This window comes from Apteryx rowi, unplaced genomic scaffold (assembly GCF_003343035.1).
Source record: "Apteryx rowi isolate R43461 unplaced genomic scaffold, aptRow1 scaffold_550, whole genome shotgun sequence".
NCBI classification, from domain to species: Eukaryota; Metazoa; Chordata; class Aves; order Apterygiformes; family Apterygidae; genus Apteryx; species Apteryx rowi.
This window is the reverse complement of record NW_020450817.1, coordinates 286,479-310,965: the sequence shown is the minus strand read 5'-3', so window position 1 is coordinate 310,965 and position 24,487 is coordinate 286,479. Positions and strand designations below refer to the sequence as shown.

Here is a 24,487-nt window from a genome sequence, read left to right as displayed (position 1 = left end):
CCGTGACACCCCCCCCCCTCACGCCGGGGCCGCCCGCCCCCGCCAGGACCCGGCGCCCGCGCGCCCCCAGAGCGGCACCAGCGCATGCGCAGTGCGGCCGCGCGGCGGCTCCTGCAGGGACGCTGCCGCTGCCGCTGCCGCCGCTGCCGCCGCCCGGGCTGCCGCGAGCCGCCGCCGAAACGTGTTGCGCGCCCCGCGCTGCAGCCGCTCTGTGTATCGTGCCTGCACCGATGCCTCCGGCCGGCCGCGCACCGCCCAGCCGCCCTGCTGCTGCTTCCAGCTGAGCAGGCTCCAGATGTTCTCCCCAAAACCTTAAAGGACCTCTGCGTTCAGGCAGTTCATTCCGGTGCTGCTCTCGCCTCCTCCTCCTCACGGCTGCTGCTGCAAGCCCCTTCTTGAATTGCTCTGCACGTTACTGCTGCTCGGTGCAGACAGACATTTCCATGCAAGCGCCAGCCACCCGCTGCAATAACAAGCATCAGTACATCATTCGCCTCCCGCCCCGAACCCGGAGCTATTTTATTACTTGGGGAGGTGCAGGGACCTTTTTCCGGCAGGGAGGTACAGTGTAAGTTTTTTTTGCAGCTTCCGCTGTTATTTACAAGTCATCGTTTTGTTCACCATCCCCTGGGAACCGAGGAAACCAAAGTTGCCAGGTAAATGCCCTCTTCCTTGTCTGCAGCACTTTACCAGAGGCAGCTCCAGTTTTTCTTTACTGCATGACTGTTTCACTCCTATTATATAGCATGAATTGTAAAGCGGAGGCTGCATTTAATTGCATAGCTGTCACTGGTTAATTCCTTTTATTGCCCGCCTCTCATGACATTTCTTTGCAGAGCTCTTTAGAGGCTGCATTTTATCGCACAGCTGCCGCTGCCTGACTCCGGTTGCATTTGCCCGCACGATTTCCTCCTGCACTCCTCTGACTGCATCATTATTTCGGCCTGTTTGCAACTGCTCTCCCGAGGGCAGCGGGGAGGCGGGGGAGGGTCGGGGCATGCCCTCGGAAGGCAGCTGTCGGCAGCAGAGCTGCGCGCAGGACCGTGCAGGATGCCGGGGATAACTGCAGTCTCAGCAGGGGCAGCATCCCGGCGACCTAAAGATGGTGCCGCTGCCGCAGACCAGCTCGACGGCACCTCCGCGGGCTCGCCGCCGGCCGCGGCCCTGCCATTACTATTGTCGGTGTTGTCCCCGCAGGCCGGGCGGCCGGTGCCCGCAGCAAGCCGCCCACCCCGGGGAGGCCCGGCGGCCTGAGGCCGCCCGCCGCCGCTTATGCAACACATCATCGATAACCACCCCGACATGGCCACCGCGCTGCTGGCGGGCGAGAAGCTGAAGGAGCTCATCCTGCCGGGGCAGCAGGATGACAAGGCGGGCGCGCTGGCGGCTCTGCTCCTCCAGCTGAAGCTGGAGCTGCCGTTCGACCGCGTGGTCACCATCGGCACCGTCCTCATCCCCATCCTGCTCGTCACCCTCGTCTTCACCAAGAACTTCGCTGGTAAGGGCAGCGGGCCGCCGCCAGGCCCTGCCCGGCCCCGTGCGGCGGCACCGCCCCTCAGCGGCCGCGCGCGGGCGGGCGGGGCGGTGACACTCCCTAACGGCCGTCTTCACGGGCGGGGCGGCCCCGCCACGGGGGGCCACATCCTAACGGCCCCCAGCGCCGTGACGCCTCGTCCTCGCAGCACTGCCTTTAGCGACGGGGATCCGCGGCCCCTTTTGCTCGGCGGGCAGCCCAGAATCGCTGCAGGGAGCTCTGTGGAGCAGAGGGAGTTTTCACTTTCCTGTGACAGCTGGCAGCCAGTGTGAGTGGCCCTGTATGAATTTATGTACTTTATCAGGTGGATCTTAGATGGATCCAGAGCTGAGCCATGGCTGATTTTAAGCATTTTTCCTAATGTTAATTCGGGCATGCACAACATGTGTGTTTAACTAGCCTGCTAGGTAAAGATGGATGCTTTTATACAGACTGATGCAATGATTACATACAGGCACATACATATTTTGTCATATTGGGATAATGGAAATCACTGGTATTTGTCCCAGTTAAAGGCCTACATATTGCATACAGGCTTTTTTACACTTAAAAAAGCCCACTCTGATTGCCTGTCACAGCCAGTGTAGAGGCCTTCCAGTCTAGGAAGGAAGTTTTAAGTCTTGATGAACTTTTGAAAATGAGTGACCCAGTAAATTGTTAGGTCTACTTTCAGGTCATTAGCACAGGGTATGAATAGTGTGTAGTTTGTGAAGTATCAGCCTGATGAATGGAGCTACTAGATTGTGACTGCATTTATTGGATTGCCACAAGGTGCCCTAAAGCTCCATACTGAAGGTCCTTGTGAAATTACTAGCACTTAAATATACAGGATTGACCTTGCAGTCTGTAGCCTATATGGTTAGTGGGAACTGGCAGTATTTAGTAAGAATTCTGCTGGACTAAGCATATCAAAATCAGACCCTTGTTTTCCATGCTTTGGGATCAACTTCTAATACTTGCGTATCCTTGTTTTCGTTATGAGATGTGATTACACTACCTGGAGGAATATCTGCTTATGCATAGAGTCTTGGTGGAAATTTTTCTTAATTGTAATTAAAATATTTTAAATATGTACCTCATTTTTTAAACTTAACATTTACAGCTCAAGATCTTCAGCAACAGTTAGTGGTAAGAACCTGTTTTGTGAGTGGTCATCTGGAGATGACTTAAAGAGGGCAGATTTTCAGGGGGTGCTGAGCTTGTTGAACCTCTGAAAGCTGTCTCCTTATAGTGACTGAAAGTCAGAATGCAGAGTCACTTTTACAGATCTTCAGTGTAGAATGCAGAAGTGTTTGGCTGCCTTCTTCTGTTTGGTGTGTGGAGAAGTAAACTGTAATAAAAAGGCAATCCTTCAGAAGGTCATGTGGGTGTATACTTATGTATGTGCCATCATACTGTATGAGATTTGCAGGTTTGAATCTCTAATGATAACCTTGGGCACAAGAAAGGGCCCCCCTTCATGTATGTGCCTTTCCATAGTGTGGATTTCCTAACAGAAATGCTTTCAGGACTCACTGCTTGTGTAGATAGCAGTAATGTGCTCCATATGAACAAATTCTCAGAGAGCAGGTTGTGGAGGAAACTGCAGGTCCGAGACTGAGTTTTATAGAATAGATGTCCCTCCGCAAGTCTCAACTATGGCCCACACAGGTATATGCAAGTCTACTGATTTTACTCACTACTTGCATCTGCCCATATTCCTGCAATCGGGTTTATTTTATGCTGTGGAATACTGCTGTCTAGGATAACAGTTGTGACCTTAAATGTACCAAATTTGTTTTTCAGAAGTACCAAAAGCAAAATCATTTAAGCCTAGTCACAGACTTTGTATGCTAATTTGACCCTAGAATTATGAAGCAGTAACCTGTGATGTCCTGACAGGACAAAGCATTAAAGCTTTTGGAAAGCTGCCTTTGGAAAACTGCAGGACAACATTTTTCTCTCATATGGTGTCATGTGGTTGTTCAGATAATCTACAGTTAGAAAATAAATATGACAAAAAGGAAAAAAAGATACTCTACAAGAGAAAAATGGAGCGGACAAGAGAATGTAATACAAACACTGTAAGGGACTGATGAAACTATGCAAATTCCTTTTTGAGGTGAAGTCAAAGAGCCCAGGATTAGGGAATTCAATCCTGCTTCCACTGAGTTCAAGAGCAAAACTCCTACTAATTTTAACGTGACCTGAATCAGGTCATAATTTCTCTGTTACCAAGATAATATTTACTCAGACTTCTTCACTAAGCTAAACTTGTCCAGAAACAGTTAAGTATAGTAATAACAACAATCCTGCTGAATACGTGTTTATTCTTGATCTGCAGTTTGTGTTGTGTTTCACCTATGCACTGCCACTAATCATTAAAGAATCTAATTTTGTTTTCTTGCTTTGGATACAGCTCCCTCTGTGCAATTTAAGTAATACGTATGAAAAGTGTGAACTTTGCTGGCAAAATTGAGTGCTTTTCCTACTGCTCCTTTGGTTGTGAATACCATAGTAGCTTCCCAATTGTGTGTGTGCCATCAGTTACTGCTTCAGATTAGAAAATAAAAACTGATGCTTATTTTATTCCTATTTCTATTAATGATATTCAGTGCAAGCCATTTAAGCCACCACCATGCCACTAAACTGAAAACAATACCCCTTTCTGGGTTCTATCCCATATTAAGTAAACTTCGTTGGTAAAGCTCTTAGAATAATGTGTGTGCATTCAAGACATTAATGTAGTGATCAAAAAGCAGTGGTTTCTCACTATCCTTAACTTAGCATCAAGCGTCTGCATGATTAGTGTGTAGAAGACATAAAGCCCTCTATACTTCTAATCTACCTTGGCGTTTATGTAGTAAGATCAAGCTGAGTTTAAAGAGTAGTCAAAATCACCTGTACAAAGCAGTAGAACAAGTGTAGTAAAATCTACTTGACTGAGCAGCTTGTGCGTCTTGCACTGGTAGTGTGCAGAAGGAACCCTATCACAGTAAGCCTGGGTATCCCAGTGCAACGCTAAGCCTTCTGGCCTAGAGACTATTATGAAACATATATGAAATCACAGTTCAGTCTCAGAACACAAGAAAAAGAAAGAATGTATTATGGTAGACATATTTATTTAAAAGATGATAATCCATTAACAGTCATAAAGATTATTATGTCTATTGTATAACTTATTATATACTATATATATTGTATATATATATATATAATTATACTATATACTATAGAGTTCCCCTGTGGGTGAAGATAAAGTTATTTAATTACATTGTTTTAATTCCATCGGCAAAGTGCTTGTTTAGGTAACACATTTGCTATTCATGTAAGTGATTCATTTGTGCTCATATTTAAGTGTTCTGATCTTTACATCACCTTTGAGAAATTAAACCATGATTTTTTGTTTCAGTAATTTTAGTAACATAAAAGGCAAGACCTATTTGTTTAGCAGGTACTGATCTGAAGCAAATGTTGATTTCCTGAATAAATCATAATCTAGCTGAACTTCATACATTACAAAAGACTTTAAATTAGGTATCGGACTTTTCTTCCATTACATGTATCCTTATGGTCTGACTTGATGTAAAAAAAGCAGACTGTCATCCTTGGTTCACTTTTGCCGGATGAGAGAATCCGTAATGTAATCAAAAGTTTATCAGGAGCTGAAATCTTCTTTCCAAACTTCACTACTAGATGACAGTGCATTGGGGGTGAAATTCATCTCTCTGCAGAGGGAAAGTGTAAGTCATATACATCACTTGCTCCTGAGAGGGAAATTCAGGATGCATAGGGGTCAGTAAGAGTTTTGCTGTTGATTTCAATGGGACCAGGATTTAACTCTAATGGCTGAAGTGAGGTTCCTTCTTGCATAGGCCCTTCTGCAAAGGAATGAATACTGCCTTTCTTTGCACCTCTAGACTTGCTTTCACAAGAGAAAGTCCTTCAGCTAACCTGTTACACTACCATTACTGAGTCTCCCAATTCTCTTTTAATGTTTTTCAAGCAAACCAGTGTGATTCCTAGAAATAATAAAATATTTCCATGTGCCATATTTATACTGGGCATAAGATATTCATAGAGTCATTTGGGAACAATAGTCAGCTTCCTCACACAGAGAAAGTCTATATCCCAAAGGAGCACCCACAAGAGAAGAAAGATGCTGTCTCCCTTTCTAAAACTCACCCCCCCAACCCCCTGGACAGACGTCATACAAAGCTAGGACATCTTGTGTTTAAGGGCTAGTGTATGTTGGCCTTTACTTTAAAGAGGAAAGGTTTGGATACATGATTCTCTGATTCAGTGGATGGACAGTATTTAAATGGAATCGACTTTCCAAAATCATAGGGCTCCAAGTTCGGATTAGAAGAATGCCTACAACAGCCAGTATAGGCTCAAAGAAACCTCTCCAGTAGGGATGTCCTTGTTGAGAACAACAATGTGCATAGTTGATAGGCCCAAGGGAATTTGCTTGATTTTGTTATGTTTTCTTTCAGAAATTACTACTTTAAAGTTAAAGATAACAATTTATTTATTTAAATATGAATGCCAATATGTGGATGTTTGGACCCTTTCAGATGTTTGAATTTCTGTCAGAACAGTCGCATGATCCTAGTCATACCGTATATAATTTTAAGCATCTGCTTGCAGCATTCACACAAATTCATATGTGGTCCTTTTAAAAGGTCCATGCTTGTATCTGATTCCTCAGAGGCTTGATTTGTCATATCTGAAGATTTTACATACAGAAGCCTTGTTGTTCCTAGGCACTTTGAATGGTTATTTATACCTGTGCAACTCAAGAGTAAAATACCACCAATAATCTATCAATGGAGAGTTTTGATTTTGTATTGTCACTTTTCTTCTTACATTTTAGCTGTGTTGGAGCCTGCTGGATTGTTTTCTTTCACGTGATAAAGGGTTTGGGTTTGTTTTTTTTCCAATTTCTTTATAAAGAAATTATTTAAAGTGTCTTCTTGCTAAAGCAGACTTGTTCCATATTAAGTTAATATTTACTGAAAAATGATAAAATACCAAACTTTAATTAATGATGTTAGTAGCTGAGGCTCTAAGATATGTAGTTCCAGTCCAGCCATAGTCTGTAGCAGTGTTCAGCAATTGTTCTTAGATTTGATGTTACAGTATCTTCTATCAAGAGATGGTCCTGTTGGGGAAGTTTGGATCTAGATCAGAAGAGACAGATATTTTAAGATACACATATCCATTTTCACTTACTTTCTAAAAGGCCTAGAATGCAGAGTATTAGACTGTAACATTCATTCTTAGTTTGAAGTGGATCTGTTTTGTGTCCCATGTTTTTATTCATCCTTTCATCTGCTCTGCCCATTTTTCCCATGGAACCAGTACACCAAACCACAGCCATGAGTAGGACATTGTTGGATATTTAATGCTTGTCTTCATCAGCAAGTGCTGCTTTCTATCCTCTATGACCAGCAACAATGCTACTGACAGCAAGTGGCAGCCTTTTATAGTGAAACTTCTCATGACATTTGCTGAAATTCCAAGAGACTGTTCTACAACCCAGTAGAGTAAAAAATACTTGGTCTTCATTATGAGCAGCTTAGTTTGTTTGCATCATTTAATTTTTTTACTAAGTGTTTTAAATATTATTGCTCAGTGTTGTGCTGCATTCAGAAACAACAGTATCAGTGATGTCTGTGGGAGGTTTTCTGCTAAGGGACCAAAGAGAGGTGGGCCCCAAAGGAGAATATGTTTTGGTCTTCACAGGATTGAAGTGTGTTGTTACCCAGACTTTCAAAAGCTTTGGGATTGATGTGACCAATTACAGGGATTGCTAAATCGTACCCATCTTGTACAGTGCCTTGTGCTTGTGCTTTTAGTTGCAGTGAATTGTTCTTTCTATATTGCAGTCATGTTTGCTTTTCCCTTCAAAGCTGTTAAACACCAATACTTCATTAAAATAGAGCAAAACAGTCAAGATTTTATACTTTAGTCAAAAGCCAAGCTTTGGCATAGGTTTTCTTGCTACGTTTTTAAAATAGTTCCTACAAAATACCAAAAAGTTGCTCATACATACTGTATTTCTATGTCTCCTAGCAGTTACGTAGCTCAGCCCTCTACACCCTTCTGCTAGAAAAGTCTCATGAGGAAGTAATGGAAGGAGACAGTAAGTTGAATGGCTGATGAGTCAGTTCAAGTTTTATGTTTTATTTCCTAATTTGTAATCATTGTGCATAAGCAATGCTTATTTCACTGTGTAGTACAGCATATGTGTGCGTTCAATGTCTTTTTATACATTTCACCCTACAGTATGTTTAAAGCAGTACATGTTGAGGATTTCTGTATTATAAAATGATTTTATTTTGTATTCCAGTCAATTTTTTCTAATTCATATTTCTGTTTCAAGTTGTAGGCAGCACGTTTACATATGCTCACTTACCTGACTTACCTGTTAGATGGCTTTTGAGCTTATTTTCCATTTTTTCTTTCTAACTGCACTTAAAGCAGCCTATAGTAGGAAAGTGAGGATGACATTTTTCCAAATGATTATTGTTAGTGCTAAAAGTATGAGGCCAGATTCTGTTATATTTGCATAAGGACAGTTAGATGCAGAAATTGGTTCTGAGGTGATATTACCTGTGATATGAGAATTTAAGGAGTCTCTCAGTATTACATGTGTTTAAAAGGACTGAAATTGTACAAGCAGCCACAGGCTGGCTGTGGTTCGGCCACTGTCTGTTCGCACTGCTGATGGAATTTTGCCCAGAGAGTAAGGGCAGTTACACCACACACACGCACACCCACACACACACTTGTCAGGAGCTTGACTCAGTTAAAGACTTGCAGTTACCCAGTTGAGTGTTAAATAAAAAGGTAACCTTGAGGAAATGCATGAACCTCACATCTGAAATAATTCCACTGTAATTTCTAGAGGCCACAGACGTTTTCTGTCTTGAGTTCCATTTCTCAAAAACTTCATTGATACATACACATCGTCTTCTTCTCATATGTACTTTGGTGACCCTGCCTGCACTATTAACACGTCATCTTCTCCAGTGTCACATACATGAAGAGATCCAAAACATGGATGAGGTTTATCTTAACACATATTTTAAAATAACTTAATTTGAATAGATGTTCAGAAAAATTTTTGTTTAAACACTGCTTAATTCATTCATCTTAGTCAGGAGGAAACCTTGTGTAGCAAGTTTGAGGCTTTTTTTCAAAGCTATCCAGAAGGATTTTGAGGCTTTTTTGTCACTAAACTAGATAGAAATTATGCATCCATGTTCTAGAAGAAACCTCAGCTTGTATTGTTTCTTAGAGCTGTGAAATATTTCAAGAAGAATCAATATCATCATGGAGTTCCTTGGGTTTTGTCAGCGTTAAAAATGACTGCAATGAGCAGTTTCAGTAGGTATACACATTTAATTACAAAACTAGGTTATTTCACAGTAGACTGGCATGATTCTTGTAGAGGTTCCCTTTGTTTCACATAATGGTATAGGTTTTATTATAAGAAAAATGCTGAAATGAATGCAGGTATTTCCATCATAATGGATTTTGTCCCAGTCCTATGTTATACTCTTGCATTAGAACTGGGAAATACAAAATTCATTATGATAGCAAGGTTTGGGGGTTGGTTTGTTTTTGACTGGCACCATACCTATCATACAGACTCATAAGAAGTTAACAAGAGCAGCAGTGCAGCCAGGTGCTGAGATATGTAATGTATTTTTGCAGCTTGGAGCTCAGTGACTATTTCCAGAGCATTTTAGTTATATACTTAAGTAATTATTTTTGCATTTTGGAGTTGAGGTACCTTGTCTTCTGCAGGATTTTTGACCTCTTTCAGGAGGGCAGGAAACTTCCACAATGGAACTGTCAGAGTCCCTGGGACCCTTGGGGGCTGATGCTCATGGCTAGATCAAGCACAGCTCTGATACTTTACAAAATCCATTTTTTTTTATACGTGGAAGAACCAGTTTTCCAAAGAACAGAAGACCAGTCATCTCTGACTCAGAATTACTACGCTGTTAAAATAACATAATTATTTAATGAGCTAATTATTTGCATTTTTCTTCTTTTTTAATATGAAGTTTTTGTGGTAGTATATATATGCCAAGAGGTACTTAACACAAGCCGTCTTTATCATTTCTAATCATTAAATAACAATAATGCAGTAGAACAAACCTGCTGTTTCCTGTGTTTGTATTTTGCACTTGACCCTTGGATTAAGAAGCCACAATTGTCTATGTATCATTAGTTTCACTGAATTTTCATAATTCATTTCACTTTGGCACTTATGTGCTTTTGCAGTTTGTTTTAGGTGTTAATCTGGTCTGCATTATCACACTATCTGAATGCCTGTGTAGTTATTTTGAGGTTTCATTACTGGAGGGGAATTTTAGAATTAACCCAAAATATCGTTTTGATCTTTTGATAACATTAAAACATTTATTTTCCTACAAGATTGCTTTTACCCTTGTAAAGAAGATCTGTGCATCACCAAGATTCCACTTACCTCCTCTTATTAGGACTATTCATTGTAGAAGTAATTATTATGCAGATCTCTTTGTAGGGCTACCTGCATAACTGAATTTCACTCATTAGACTTTGATGAATGCATTCTTTTAAATTCATATCTAACCTTCCCTCTAATCTTAACATAATACAAAGTAATGTTATATTACAGAAACATACCTTTAGGCACCAATATAAGCAATGTCATTTCCTTCCAGGTGTTTTCTGTTTTCTTGCAGAGCTATGTTTAGCAGAGGAAGAAATGCTTGTAACGAGATTCAACAGCACAGTCACTATAAATAAACTCTCTTTCCAATGATGTTACCACCATATTGCATGGCCATCACGCGATGGATGTTAGCTCATTATTGAGGAAACATTCCTCTGTAGGAGCAGCCTAAGGGATTTCATTTGGGAGTTTCTGCACCTTCTGCATAACAGTTGCCATTTCTGAAATAATCTTCTCCCATAGACTTCCACATAATCAACTAAGTAGGAGTAGGTATCTTTCTTTCCTGAATTAGGCTGGCAGACACTTCAGCGTACTAGCTATTTTTAAAAGAGCTAATGTCTATTACATACAATGAATATAGTCCTATAAATTTATGTACCTGTTAGGAAAGTGCATTACTAATCTAGTGACTCTGCAGATCCAAAATACATGCAGTTCAAGCAGCAGTCCTGCAAGGGAAAAACCCCAAATTGTAAATATGGGGACATCTACTGCTGTCCTTACATTGCAATTACCCATGTGGGTAACCAGTTACCTATCAGTCATTGAAACTGCTTATCTACATTTCATCCATTATGACTAAGCCTTATTGAATATGGGCCATTAAAACTTGCAAGCAGCAGTGGTTTCCTGTCTCATTTTTAGGGACTTTCTTTTTAAGATTTTTTTCTTAAACAGGACAAGTGGTTTCAGAAAGTGAGCAAAAAAGGCTATACCTTACCTTGTTGATCATGGAGAAATTTGTACCTTAGGAGGACTTCATGGGCATGGAACCTATATTCAGATTTGGAAAGAATATTCCCTAACAAAGGTAAAGGTATTGTCTTTTTATTTTGATAAAAGTAATAATACTTAATAATTAGATTGCTAACTTAAGGCTTAGTTCTGTGAATGCTTTATTTACTTACTCATATGAGTAAACTCAGTGAGTTAAATAGGACTGTATGACTACAGTTGATATACACAAGTAATTTCAGGAATCCATCCTCATGCTATACTAATATTCTAACCTTTAAATACCCTTTAAATAAAGTAGTTGAAATAAACCTGTTAAATTAAGGGAGTTTTTCCTTTGGCTTTGAACTAATTTGGATATTAGTGAGCATTTGTTAAAATCACACCCAAAGGAGAGAGTTACATATTCTTATGGAAGTTTCTGGCTGGGATGGAAAATCTGGTTACTGTTTAGAAAACATTACACTTTCTTAGACTACATTTTCAACCTTAATAACATGAATGTTTTTGTTCTGTTTTTCCAGAGAGAAGAGGATCCAGGACATTCTTCTTTTCCCTTCAAAAATACTGAAAACTACTAAATAAATTACATCTGTTTCTCAAAATAAACACTTTTTGCTACCTGCTTTTTTGTGCATTCTTTTTAGTACCCAAGGTGAATGAAGTATGTATGTCTGATTGCTTGCCCAATTGTGACAATGTAGGGAAGGGCAGTATGATAGGACTGTTCTTGTCAAATACTATCATTTATTGCTGAATTCAGAAAGCTTCTCATTTATCTTGGCTATTAGAAACTTGTGCTCAAGAGTCAAACACTCTGCATTTCAGTTTTAGCCGCTGCATATACGTACACCCAAATAAAAGAAAGCGTCTTTGTGGTAGTGCCCCATATTTAAGGGAATTACGCTTCTTTACTATTGCCCAGTGAGGGCTTGGTCTTATAGGAAGCTGAATGCCTTTGTTTTTTTCTGACTGCACTCGTTGCTCAACACGAGCAAGTTTAGTAGAAGTATTTACATACATACATACTGTTGACTTGTGGTTCTAGTCCGACTGCCTGCTGTAGGTGCCAAACTTTGGCACTGCCACACCCAAGTAGTAGGCATCTGATCAGCAGGGAAGTTCAGATATCCTACCTAAGTGCTGAATTTCTCCTTACGGTCAGTGGAGAGGACCTTCCAAAGAATGCTTTAGAGGACTTGACTGAAATGCTAGCTTTTCTTCATAGGCAGCTTGGGCGCCTTCATGAGGATGATTTAGTAGTGCTGCTCAAGAGGGCAGAAAGCCAACTGGTGGGAAGCACTAGACTCAGGATGAATCTGTGTAGACACTTAACTGAGGTCTCTAGAGTCAGTATCTCCTCCCCAGTGGAGTTCTGCATGAGGCTGTCTGATAGAGTCAGGGCATGAGGGTTAAAGTGCTTGCTCAGGAACTGGAAGATCTAGGAAGTCTGGCAGCCTGTTTTTCAGAACCTAAGCTCCATCTCTACTGCCTGCACCCAGTCTAGTGCCATAGTGGTCAGGCTGTTTACTTTCAGATCTTAAAGAGCTATCTCCACAAGAGACATGTACTTCTGTCTTGGAATAGTCTGCACAAGGATTTTTAGCTTTTTCATTTTTCAAATATTTTTTCTGAAAACTGGGTTCCTTTTTTTTTCTTTTTTCTGTTTGCTGTTAGAAAATAGTTCTGTTACTCCTACATTATTGAATCATTGCTGAAGAATACTGAATTCATGGAATTTAGCCAGAAGATTAATGAGGTGTGCTTTCTTTTTCCAGAGTAAATTCTAATAGCTGGAGGTCACAGGAGACATACACAATTCGTTATTATGGTTTATAGTTTGCTTTTGGTGAATGTACTTTATTTCATTGGGAATATTATAATATAATATATATTATATAATGTATTCTTTTTTTACTTTTCAAGATCTACTGAAAGCCTTTTAAATATATTTTCCATATTTATTCAAATAACTTTTGACTACTGCTTCTAATAATACTTTAGAAGCTTGAAATTGAACCCCCTATAGCACCAGTCCTTCAAAGAGAAATGCACATGCTTAATTTTATGCACTGTGAGTAATCCCATTGGCTTCAAAGGAACTGCTCAGTGTATAAAGTCACTTAAGTCTTTTTCAGGAGGAGGGCCTAATTTTTTTACATTATTGAATTCTAAGAGGTTGATATTGTTATATTCTATTTAAAAGGATATATGAATGTTTATGCTAGATAAAATTCACCCTCTTTTCCAGGAAGACCTGTAAAAACTGAACTTTTTGCAAAGACAGAGTAAAGGAGAAGGACACACATCTACCAGCTAGACCATGTCTTGGCAGTGTCTTCTCAATGTACTGTACACGAGCTCACTTTTACTTTGCTAGGTTAATTTTTTTTTTATAGGCAAATACACACGCACACACACATGCAGCCTCCTTGGTGGACTGTGCTGTTGATACCTCTTCCTTCGGATGAGATGTAATACTGGGACCTGAACTCCAGCCATTTATATTGTAATGCTAGCCTTCTAGCTATATTTCACCTGAAGTGTTCCTGATGCCACTGGCCATTGCATTCATTCTTGGGAATGGCCACTTCTCAGAAGTGAAAGAAGTGACTCCTGCATAAATCAGAGCCATCCTTGTCAGATGTGACCTAAAAAGAAAATTCATCTTGAGGACAGTCAAGCATTGGGAAAGGTTGCCCAGAGAGTTTGTGCAGTCCCCATCTTTGGAAGTTTTCAGACTGGACAAAGCCCTGACAAACCTGATCTGAATTTGGTGTTCATCCTACTTTGAGCAGAAGGTGGGATCCAAGGTTCCTTCCAGTCTGAATGTGATTCTGCATTGGGGTGTAACTTGATGCAATGGTCTAAAACAGCAGTTATCACATTTTTCTGTTGTTAACTCCATTTCCAGATCTGAGATTGATTTTTGCAGTTGAACTTTCACAGGGGTTCCAGCCCCAAACCTCAGCACCACAGCCCCTCATTCTGCTGAAGTATATCGAGGCTGGAGACTCAGTGAAAGAAGGTGACTGACCTTGGGATGGGAACAGAGTGTAGACAAGGGAGCATATGCCTGCTGAAAGCCCACAAACATTTCCTGGAGCCTTTACTAAAAGTCAGCAGATTGGGCAGCTCCTAGCTTCCATAGTTTACATTCACTCCTTCCCCCCATACTGTGTGTTTAGATTCTTTCCAAGCCAGAGTTTTTTGAGCACATCCCCTTCATTCATCACAGACCTTACCTCAGCTATCTTCTCCCAACCGTGTCCTCTATTCATTCCCATTAAGTGTGCCCTTTGTGCCACAATATTTCCTGCAAGTCATTTTTTTCTCCACTTAAGTATTTCTTAAACTGATGGGATGAGATGGCACAGAATGTATTCTGGTAGAGCATATGAGAAAGCTTAGCTGTCGCAGGATTTTAACTTTTTAAGTGACGTAACACAATTATATTAAACACTGACTAAATAATTCTACTTTGACTATTTCATCTTGTCTGTATGTCCCCCAAAATTGGGTGAGATCTCCTCCATACTTTATTCATGAGACTAGTGTTGAGGACTTCTAGAAGTTACTCATGTGCACAGTGAGCAGGATAAATGTATTCATGTATAACTGTTGAAAACATCTGATGTAGTGCTGCTGTGATGGGCTAACAGTAGCTAAAAAGGCAGGCTAAACTTCCTAGTATGCATCTTTATACCCAAGTCAGTATCAGATAAAGTATAACATACTTTAAAATATATTAATATCAAGGATTTTTTCCCCCAATGAAGTAGTTTTATTTGCACAGCATTAGCACAGACTTACTTATTCTCTTAAAAATTGTTCAAATGGAACATTCCTGGGAATGACAGTGACTGTAGGTAGGTATTACTAAAGGCAGGATTTGGCCTTAGGTATTATAAGTGATTTTTTTTTCTGAACAATTGTGTTGAGCTTGATCTGTTGGCATGTAGTAAGTGAATTTGTGTAGGTAGACCTAAGGGCAGACTTTCAGACTTTGAACTTAATGAAATTTTACTCTGAACATCAGCACTGATAATCTTGCAGTAGGCCATTACATTTAATACAGAAATGTTTGGCTCCTTAGCATTCCAGCCCCCAATAAGAAAGGCAGGTTAGTTAGGCAGTATTTTGTTATTTTCTGTCTGGGCTGCAGATTCACGCATGCACAAGTCACAGATACATCTGTGCCTTGAACACTCTTTTCATTATTGTTTGGAATTAGCAAAAGATTGTTTTGGAAATGATGACTTTACTATCCATTTTGCTGTAGGAATTTCTGTCTGGGCTCACAAGAATATAGTCCTCAAGGAGAGTGGCGGGATGGATGTACTTATGTGCTCAAATGTAGACAACACTCAGAAGGAGACCAAACCCCTCAGCCATAATAATGTCCCCTAAGCTTTGCAAAAACTTTCCTTACAGCATCTTACTCTACTGTCTTTTCCTATGCAGTTGAATAATTCTGCCATATGCAGTTAATCTGCCAGTCTTGCATGGGGGATAGCTGCATTTCATGGTGGCTGGAGTGATTATATGAAAGTTCTCAAATTGCTTTTAGGATTTTCAGGGTCAAATATGAGTATCCGTAGAAATGCTCTATATTCATGAATATAAAGTTAAAAGCAAATATTTTTTTTTGTATTGCATGATCCAGCATCAGAGCTATGATTGTAACACTCTCATGTTACATATCTATCAACATAGATGTTACTTACCTATCAAGAGAACATTGTAAAAGAAAAAAATATATCTGCTGTGCCTTTTTGAAACTGAATGTGGGTTAAGTAAGGCCCTCACCTAAGTGAGAGCTGTATGTGTGAGAAAAACTTAAGAATTACTCCCCCATCCTCATCAGATCTTCATGTTGAGATCCAGCTATAAGTTACTGCTGTCTTTCATAACAAACAAGATTAATTATTGACACAGTGCTTTTCTTTTTTACTTATTCCTGACTGACACAGATTGCAGTAGGGGAGAAACAGGTTCATACCCTCCTATGATAGGATTACACACCTTCTTGGTGTTAGATGCTTGGTTAAATGCATGGTAAAATGCTGCCACCACCTATGAAGGAATATTCACAAAAACTTGATGTTTTAAGTGTCAATTTAAACTATGTTTAATCTTTAAACCAGGTTTAAATGGCAGTCTGGCTTGACAGCCTCTGTAGTCAGTGGAGAGAGAGAGGTGATGGCTAAACTGGGCTCTTTCTTTGAATCACTTACTGGAAGGGCCTTCCTTTCCTCTTCGTTGTCTAGATAAATAAGCTTCCCAAGGCTGATGCTGTTTTGTGAGTCATGTCCTGTGCTGAGAAGGTTAAGCTAAACTCACCTCTGAAGTAACTTTACCAAAATCAGTGACATCATTAACTGACAGTGAGTTTGGCTCAAACATTTTAGAAACTTGTTTAAATAAAATTGCCTTGTAACCCTGCCCCCATCTCAGTAAGTTCCACTGGCTTCACTGTGGATAGAGTTTCATCTGAAGAATCTTAGTATTTACATGGCTCATAAAGAGAATCATCAAAGTAAATAAATATGCAAAGAAAACATTAGACTAGTATCAGAAAACATTAGACTAGCATGAGTAAATAACAAAACATCGAATAAGAATGGAACACCATGCTTATCCATCCCAATAAATTACAGATTTCTCACAACTTAACAGGTAATGGGAACAGCTAATGAAAATACTTAACAGAGGAAAAGCAAACAAATTGCTGTAAAATGGCATTTGCTTTCTTTACTGGACTGGACAACCCCATTTTTGAAATAGCCTCTATTTAACCCGTTCAGTCCAAACCAGAGCTGTGTTTTTCACGGAAACAGCGGAAAGGAACAGAGTGCAGTTAGTATCTAAGCAATCTGTCCAACATAAATATAAACGTTAAGTTAAAATATTTTGATCTGTTTCCTTTGTTTATTTATGAGTTAAATAATTTTTTGATTGTTGCTATATATTTAAAATTTTTGCAGGAGTCACCTCAGCTTTTCAGGCCTCAGTGAAGAGAATTGATCAGTTTATTTGGTAGTAGCAACTGATACATGAATCCAAAAATAATCCATGTGGATGCTTTGTATGAACGCTTACATGCAGTCTTCCCAAGTATTTCTGATGCTGAAATTCAGGAGAAATGAACCCATGTATGCCACAGGAAACTTATTTTTATGTCGGCAGGCTCCGATAGGCATAAGGACACCCAATTCAAAATATTTCTGCTTATCAGAAACACTCCAAGCTTCTTTGCCTTTTTTCCCCATGGGAACATTTTCACATAGGAATCTACTCTGTCTCCTGGGAAACTGTACAGTAACTCTTTGACAGTAGGAGTTGAAATTTTTTGTATGCATCCCTTCATGGCCAGCAATGGGGCAGTATGCAATTACTGAAGACAATCAGTGTTTTTCTTGTAATAGATGGCTGTAAATATACAAAAATTAGACTAAATGGGAAGTTGTGTAACATTAGAGTGCTTTAAGCTCTTCTCCGAGAAAGGTCAAAGCTAGATCATTTTGAAGTAGTCTTCAAAAGTGATTTTAAAGAATATATGGGGCTTATGTTACATGTTGTCTTGAATAGTATCATTTATTCTAAGAACTCTGTCCAAATTGGTTATATCTTTAGAAAAGAATCTTCACTGAATCGCTCAAAAGGAAAAGCAATTTTTTTGCAGACCTGGTGGGTGGCTCAGCACATAAGCAGATCAGGGAATATGTTTACACCTTAACATTTCACCAAAGCACTAGTAAATGCTTTGGTTTTGCTTGAATATGAGAAGCAGTTGGTCTGGTAGGGAGTTCTCTATTATGCCAAAAGGATTAGGGATTTTTTGCCTGTTTGTTAATTTTTAATATTTTAGTTATTTTTCTCAAATGTCTTTTTATTATTTATCTTAATGATTTGTATTATTAAGAGAACAGTACCACCACTTTCTTCAATAAGCTGTTCTTGATCTGAATTGTAGACTGCGTTCAGAACTGGAACAAGCTTGGTGTTCTTGAGCCATTCTAAATTCAAAAAGGAACATGCCTCTTCCTGTGGATCTCACATTAGGAAAATTTTTAAAGATATACCAGAAAACTGTAAAATCTATCCCCTTTGTTCTACCTACCATTAAAATACAGTCTTCCTGTTTGGAAAGCATGTTTTGATAATAGTCATTGCTATTTGAGCAGTTAATACCACTCTAGCTTTCACAAGTTTTTCCACATTATGTTCATGTCTGCTGCTAGAAAAACATAATTACATAGGAACATAATCTATCTATTGGGTCAAGACAAATATCCTTTTAGCCCAATATCCTGTCTCTGATGGCAGCAAATAGCAAATGCTTAGGAAGGAGTATAAAAGTAGACAAGCATATGGTATTACTTCCTTTGATAAACCCTCCCACCTTCCAGCAGCCTGTGGCTTAAAGATGTCCTGAGAGAAAAGTTGCATCACTATCTGTGTATTTAATAATCCTTGCTATGCTTTTCCTTCCATTATTTTGTCTGATCACTTTCTTGATCCATAATACTTTATGACAGCAATTTCCATCATTTAATTGTACACTGTGTAAAAAACAGTGTTACATATTTAAATGTAAAATTAAATATTCACAGTGATAAATACAGTTAACAGACCAGATTCTGTCTTTGAATGTGAAAGTGTTAGCTGGGATACAGTTGACTAAATGCATATGTGCCTTTAAGTTGCAATTTTTTCTACCTTATCCAATGAGCAGACTTTGTTAATAAGGATTAAACATATTGCCTGCAGCTATAGCTAACTAACTATTTAGAAGAGCATTTAGCTGGAATGGGCCTTAAATTTCACTTAAATGAGCCTTTCAGTGTTTGCACATATTCTAACATAACATTCTCAGTTATTGTATAGTGGATAAGAGTATTAAGACTCTTAGCTTCCCAGAGTTAGGCTGCAGTTTCTTAGGATATTGTTCTAGGAGAGGTAACTGACCCAAAATACGTAATTTTCACTAACATTTATAGCTCAGGTTCATTATAAAACTTCCAGGTAAATAGTTTTGCCTGGAGGCAAAGGCTGTTGTATGTAGACTGAGCTGTCTAGTAGACATTGTGGGCTTAGTGGTCATGTAAAGATACAGAAAAATAAAATTGATGTAATTTGAAATGTTTATTTTCCAGAGCTCCTTTTGTAGATTAAATGCACAGCAGTGACTTTTCTCTCTGTTATACAGAGGAGCCAATATACTGTTATACACCACACAACTTCACCCGCGATCAAGCCTTGTATGCCAGAGGATATTGTTGGACAGAACTAAAAGATGCTTTGCCAGGAGTTGATGCCAGCCACTGGCCCTCCTTGTTTGAGCATAAGTTCCTACCTTATGCACTGCTGGCTTTTGCTGGGATAATGTACATTCCAGCTCTGGGCTGGGAATTTCTGGCCTCCACTCGACTCACTTCCGAGCTTAATTTTTTGCTTCAGGAGATTGACAATTGTTACCACCGTGCAGCTGAAGGGCGGGCACCAAAAATAGAGAAACAAATCCAGTCCAAAGGCCCAGGCATCACTGAGAGAGAGAAGAGAGAAATTATTGAGAATGCAGAGAAAGAAAAAAGCCCCGAACAAAACTTGTTTGAGAAATACCTGGAAAGAAGAGGACGAAGTAACTTTTTAGCTAAGCTTTATCTTGCAAGACATTTATTCATCATCTTTTTAAGCATCATACCAATTACATACTTATCCACCTACTATGCTACACAGAAGCAAAATGAATTTACGTGTGCACTAGGAGAGCCTCCAGACAAAACAAGCAGCTCCAAGTTGCACATCAGAGTGAACTGTAAACTGCCATCTGTCCAGCTGCAACGGATTATTGCTGGTGTAGATATTGTTCTCCTCTGCTTTATGAACTTGATAATCCTCATCAATTTAATCCATCTCTTCATATTTCGCAAGTCCAACTTCATATTTGATAAATTAAACAAAGTTGGAATAAAGACCAAGAAACAGTGGCAGAAGTCCCAATTTTGTGACATCAATATTTTGGCCATGTTTTGTAATGAAAATCGGGACCACATAAAATCATTAAACCGTCTGGATTTCATTACAAATGAAAGTGATCTGATGTATGACAATGTGGTACGCCAGCTGCTTGCAGCATTGGCCCAGTCCAATCACGATGCCACGCCAACCATGCGTGATTCAGGGATCCAAACAATAGACCCAAGTGTTGATCCAGCAGACATCGATGCTAATGAACAGCTCATCATTAAGAGACCAAGAAAGAAGATGAAATGGATCCCAACTACCAATCCACTTCCTCAGCCATTCAAGGAGCAGCTAGCCATTATGAAGGTTGAAAACCATAAACCTGAAAAGCCTAAACCTGTGCGGAGAAAAACAGCAACTGATAGCCTTATAGCTCCTCTGTTAGAGTCCACTGCAAAAACCTCACAGCAATCATCAGCCCATAAAACCGAGTCAAATGCCATCCCAAGTACAAGTACTGAAAAAAAACACACACGACACTTTTCCTTGGATGTTCATCCATATATACTTAGTAGTAAAAAACCCAAGCCAGAGATTCAAGCAATCCCCTCGATGCCTACGTCAAAAAGCCAAGAGGGTGGATTTTTAAACCAGGAAGAGAATGTCATAGTACACGTCACCTCCTCCCTCAAAGGTACAGTATGTCTCTCCAGTATGACCTCCACAGACCATAATTTTCATAGCAATCTGAACTCAAAGCTTATCATCTGAACCTACCTTACTAGATTTTGGAATAGCTAATAATATTAGGACTTGTAGGCCTCAGAAGTAGTGGTTCTCTCTTTCCTTCTCTCTGTCTGAATACATTTTATATAGAGTATAAGCAGTATTACAGGTAGAGCTGTAGAAAACAGCCTCCCTTCTTTGTGCAGGTAATTTTCCAAATGTAAACAGATTTTCACAATTATGAATGTGGTTGTGCCTTTGCCAAGGAAATAAGGAGGATTTGGCCTCCATGATACCCTTCCTGCTCTACCAGCACCTGGAATATTTCAAATGTGCCTTAATTTCAAGCCATATAGAAAAGGCCATGGTAGATCAAACCAGGAATCCCACTTGTCCCAGTACTCTGACCAGCAATAGCCACTTCTTAGGAATGTTGCCTGAAACTGCTAAAGAGAGTTAAAGCTGCCTGTAAAAAAAAATCCTCCTTAACTACCAGTTCTCAGGGGTTGGCCTGTGTTTGTCACCTGAGGGATTAAAACTCAGATAATTTATATTGTTTTTCAACCAAGAGACATTTTAAATTGCCCTTTGTCTTCTGTATGGACCAGAGAGTGGATGGTCCGAAATGTGGGTGCTGGTCTGGGATTCAGGAGTTCTGCTATTCACTTCCTGTGTGGCCTCACAGGAGACACTCTTTCTGTGCCTCAGTCCCCTGTGCCTGTCTTGGAAATCCTATCCCTTTTCTGCCTCAAAGGAGTGTTCCAAATATATCAAAGATTGTGAGATGCTAGGATGATGGGGCAAGCCATGTAAGCACTAAGAACAGCAACAGAACAGAAGATAAACTGATAGACAGGTAGATATCTTCTTGTTTATTATTGTAAGCTACTGACATAAGAAAGAAGAACTATGCAGTTGAAGTTATAGAAAACTTTGTACATACTTAAAGCAATGGCTCTCATCTCATTACAAGCTAAGACCTCCCTTTGGGCCTCGACAGACTGACAGCTACCGTCACCCCACTGCCCAGCAAAGAAGTGATTTGAGGTATAAAAGTTTCTGTCACTTCCAAATCCTTATGCTCCCTTAGAGCCCTCCAATTCCCCAATGTGCATGTGAGCTATTCTACAGTGTTTCGTAGCCAGTCACCTGCTCTGATTTCAACTCCTCAAAACTACTGGGGTTTTCTGGTCTTAATTACCTTGATCTAAATTAGCGCTTGAATATTTTACATTAAGAGCAAAAAATAATTACTGTAGTTTTGGGGCTCTGTTAAACTCCCCATTCCCTTTAAAAATATTCAGCTTTGCTTTTGAGTTAGACCAACATTACAGTCCATCAGGTAAGGTAGAGCTCTAAATTCTAGAAAGAGACATCAGTTAACTACAAATTGCTGAGTTCTTTCTAAAAACTAGTGGCTTACAATATGTAACCACTATTTTTTCCCATTGAAAATACCAGTTTTTTGTATTCCATCTTGTGGATTTCAGCATTCATATTGTTTGTCAAAACATTAAATCATAACATTTATAAAACACCCGCCAGAACATAGAGGAGAAGAAAAATACTTTTCAGTTGCTTTTTGTTCGTGTTATGAAAATACCATTCATATATGGAAGCATGAGCATGCATAAAAAGAGAGTGAGATTTACCAAACCTGTTTGTTGTTTGTCCTATTTCCCTGAGTTTACAATCCTATTGTTATGAAACAGTCCTGTTGGATTTCTCAAAGGCCCCAAGAAAATTCATTTTGGGGTCTGGACCCATTTTCAATGGGTCTTCCATTGAAATCAGTGGCAAAACTGCCAATGACTTACTGGTTCAGGACGCTACTCTGTGATGGATTGGAAAGGATGGTGAAAGACTACCCATCTTTTTACTGGCTTTTTTGTTTTCTTTTAGACACCCCTCATCCTGCGAAGGAGATCCTATACTCATCTGAGACATGCAGAACTGTGCCTGCTGCCGGAGCTTTTGTCACATGTAACCACAACCACATAGCCACACCTGCTGCTACAAGTATGACTTTGAATCAAGTCAAGCCAGAACCAACACCTGCACTGAACTGCAACCCAACCCACCCGTTGCTGCACATCAATACACTGTATGAAGATCACGAGGAAGAAGTTTCAAACGTAATAGACAATGGTATCCACTCACCCACTGACACAGGGGAAATCCTCTCCATCCCTACCCCAAAGCAGATAAGGTTGGCCACATTTGATGAACCAATGGCAATAGTGAGCTCTGTGGAGTACTGAAGACCACAGCTGTCCAGCTGCGCCCTCATGGCCAGGCCCCAGACCACTGCAGTGCGAACCGTGGTTCCCCCAGCAATGCAATTCACTGCATGAGAGCATGGAGAATTTTGCATACAGACTATAGCTTTTGGTAATAATACCAAACAGTTTTCCAGAATCACATCATGAGCACTGTCAGTCATTTGCAAAATAGAATAAAGAAAATCTGGTGGACATACACCTACAACACCAAGACAACCCTTAGTTCTAACTATAAACTATAGCTTCCTGATTTAAATGGGAATTAGCACAACTTCTGAACATTAAGAGTCTGATGTCATGCCACAGTAATTTTAGTGAGCATTTAAATCCTTTGTATTCAGAATCACTGATCAAAGTTGAAACAACATGGAGGTGAGGTGTATCTTCTGTTGTAATGGCAGCAGTTAAATAAGAGGTTTTTTCTAAGCAGAGGGGATTTTTTTTAATTCAACATTATGAAAAAGTTATATGCAAGCAAAATTTTTGTTTGTTTCTTTAGCTCACTACTGTTGAGCTTGATGGAGACTTAGCTTAAAGGGCCTTACTACCACCAGCATTTAAGTGCAAAAAGAATTGATATACGTCAATTTCTTGCATTTATAAATGAGAATACCTGAGGTATACCCTGCCCTTTAACAAGCTTATATGTTTGATGGAAGATGATGAAATGAAGAGTTTATTTTTTTAAATATATTTTACCATGGGAAAAAATTACTTTAATAACTTTTCAAATCAGGTGTTGCTTTTAACAAAATGGGTAGACGAGAGTCATTGTAGCTGCTTATTTTTTCATAGTGTATTTATGAACCAGGTTAGAAACTTTCATGGGTGCTTCACTGATATGAAAAATCTTACAAAGGTTGTTACAAAATACCTTACAAAATATGAAACCAGCAAAACTCTTCAAATAACACACAGTTATCAAAGTCTATGAATTTAGGTCTGCAGACTTGGCTAGTCCCTGATCCAGCAAACACTTAAGACCATGGATGTCACTGAGTCAACTCATATGTCTAAAGTTAAGCACATACTGAAATGGCTTTGCTGGATCCAGATTCTAGCGCAGGCAGACAGTAATCCTGCAGTATGTGCTATCACTCTGATTCAATATTTGCCTTCCTTGGCTCAAAGCACATCTTCATGCCCATCTTCCTGTAACTTCAATATTTGTGATTTAATAGAAAACTCTAGTATAAATAAAACATCTATTAAAAGTGTATCATGCAATAACCATTCTCAGCAAAATTATAGTGAAACAAAAAGTGATTGTGTTAAAATAATATTCCTAGCTGCATTCAAAATTATGGACTATGTGTGTTTGCTTCAAAATTATGTATAATGGTAGAAAAAATATGCAGCACAAATACGGGACTGAAATCTTGAATTTATTTTTAATTTATTACCTCAGACATGGATATATGATACAAGTATTTAATGAAAATAGCACTGAAAATAAATACATATTATTCTGAATATTTTAATGTGTACTACTTCCTAGCTTAACTACCTACAGCAAGTGGAATT

The 24,487-nt window shown here is 39.5% G+C and overlaps 1 protein-coding gene across 2 annotated transcripts; it reads left to right on the top strand.

The window, feature by feature from the left end:
- The first annotated feature begins 395 nt into the window (after positions 1-395).
- Positions 396-22,942, top strand: PANX2 (pannexin 2). Of its 2 annotated transcripts, none has more exons than XR_003256013.1 (4): positions 396-656; positions 1,198-1,498; positions 10,929-11,061; positions 11,510-11,594. XR_003256013.1 is itself a non-coding variant. In XM_026081500.1 (4 exons), the coding sequence occupies exons 2-4, from the start codon at positions 1,273-1,275 to the stop codon at positions 22,940-22,942; spliced, it is 2,037 nt and encodes a 678-aa protein (XP_025937285.1). In that variant the 5' UTR covers positions 396-656; positions 1,198-1,272. The 2 variants fall into 2 exon arrangements, 1 of the variants encoding a protein (XP_025937285.1); XM_026081500.1 differs by lacking the exons at positions 10,929-11,061; positions 11,510-11,594 and adding exons at positions 19,198-20,649; positions 22,584-22,942.
- Positions 22,943-24,487: the final 1,545 nt, after the last annotated feature.

Coding starts and splice junctions, on each gene's coding strand:
- PANX2 (XM_026081500.1), top strand. CDS start 1,273: ATGCAACACATCATCGATAACCACCCCGACATGGCCACCGCGCTGCTG. Junction 1,499..19,197: donor CTTCACCAAGAACTTCGCTG/GTAAGGGCAGCG, acceptor TCTGTTATACAG/AGGAGCCAATATACTGTTAT. Junction 20,650..22,583: donor CGTCACCTCCTCCCTCAAAG/GTACAGTATGTC, acceptor GTTTTCTTTTAG/ACACCCCTCATCCTGCGAAG.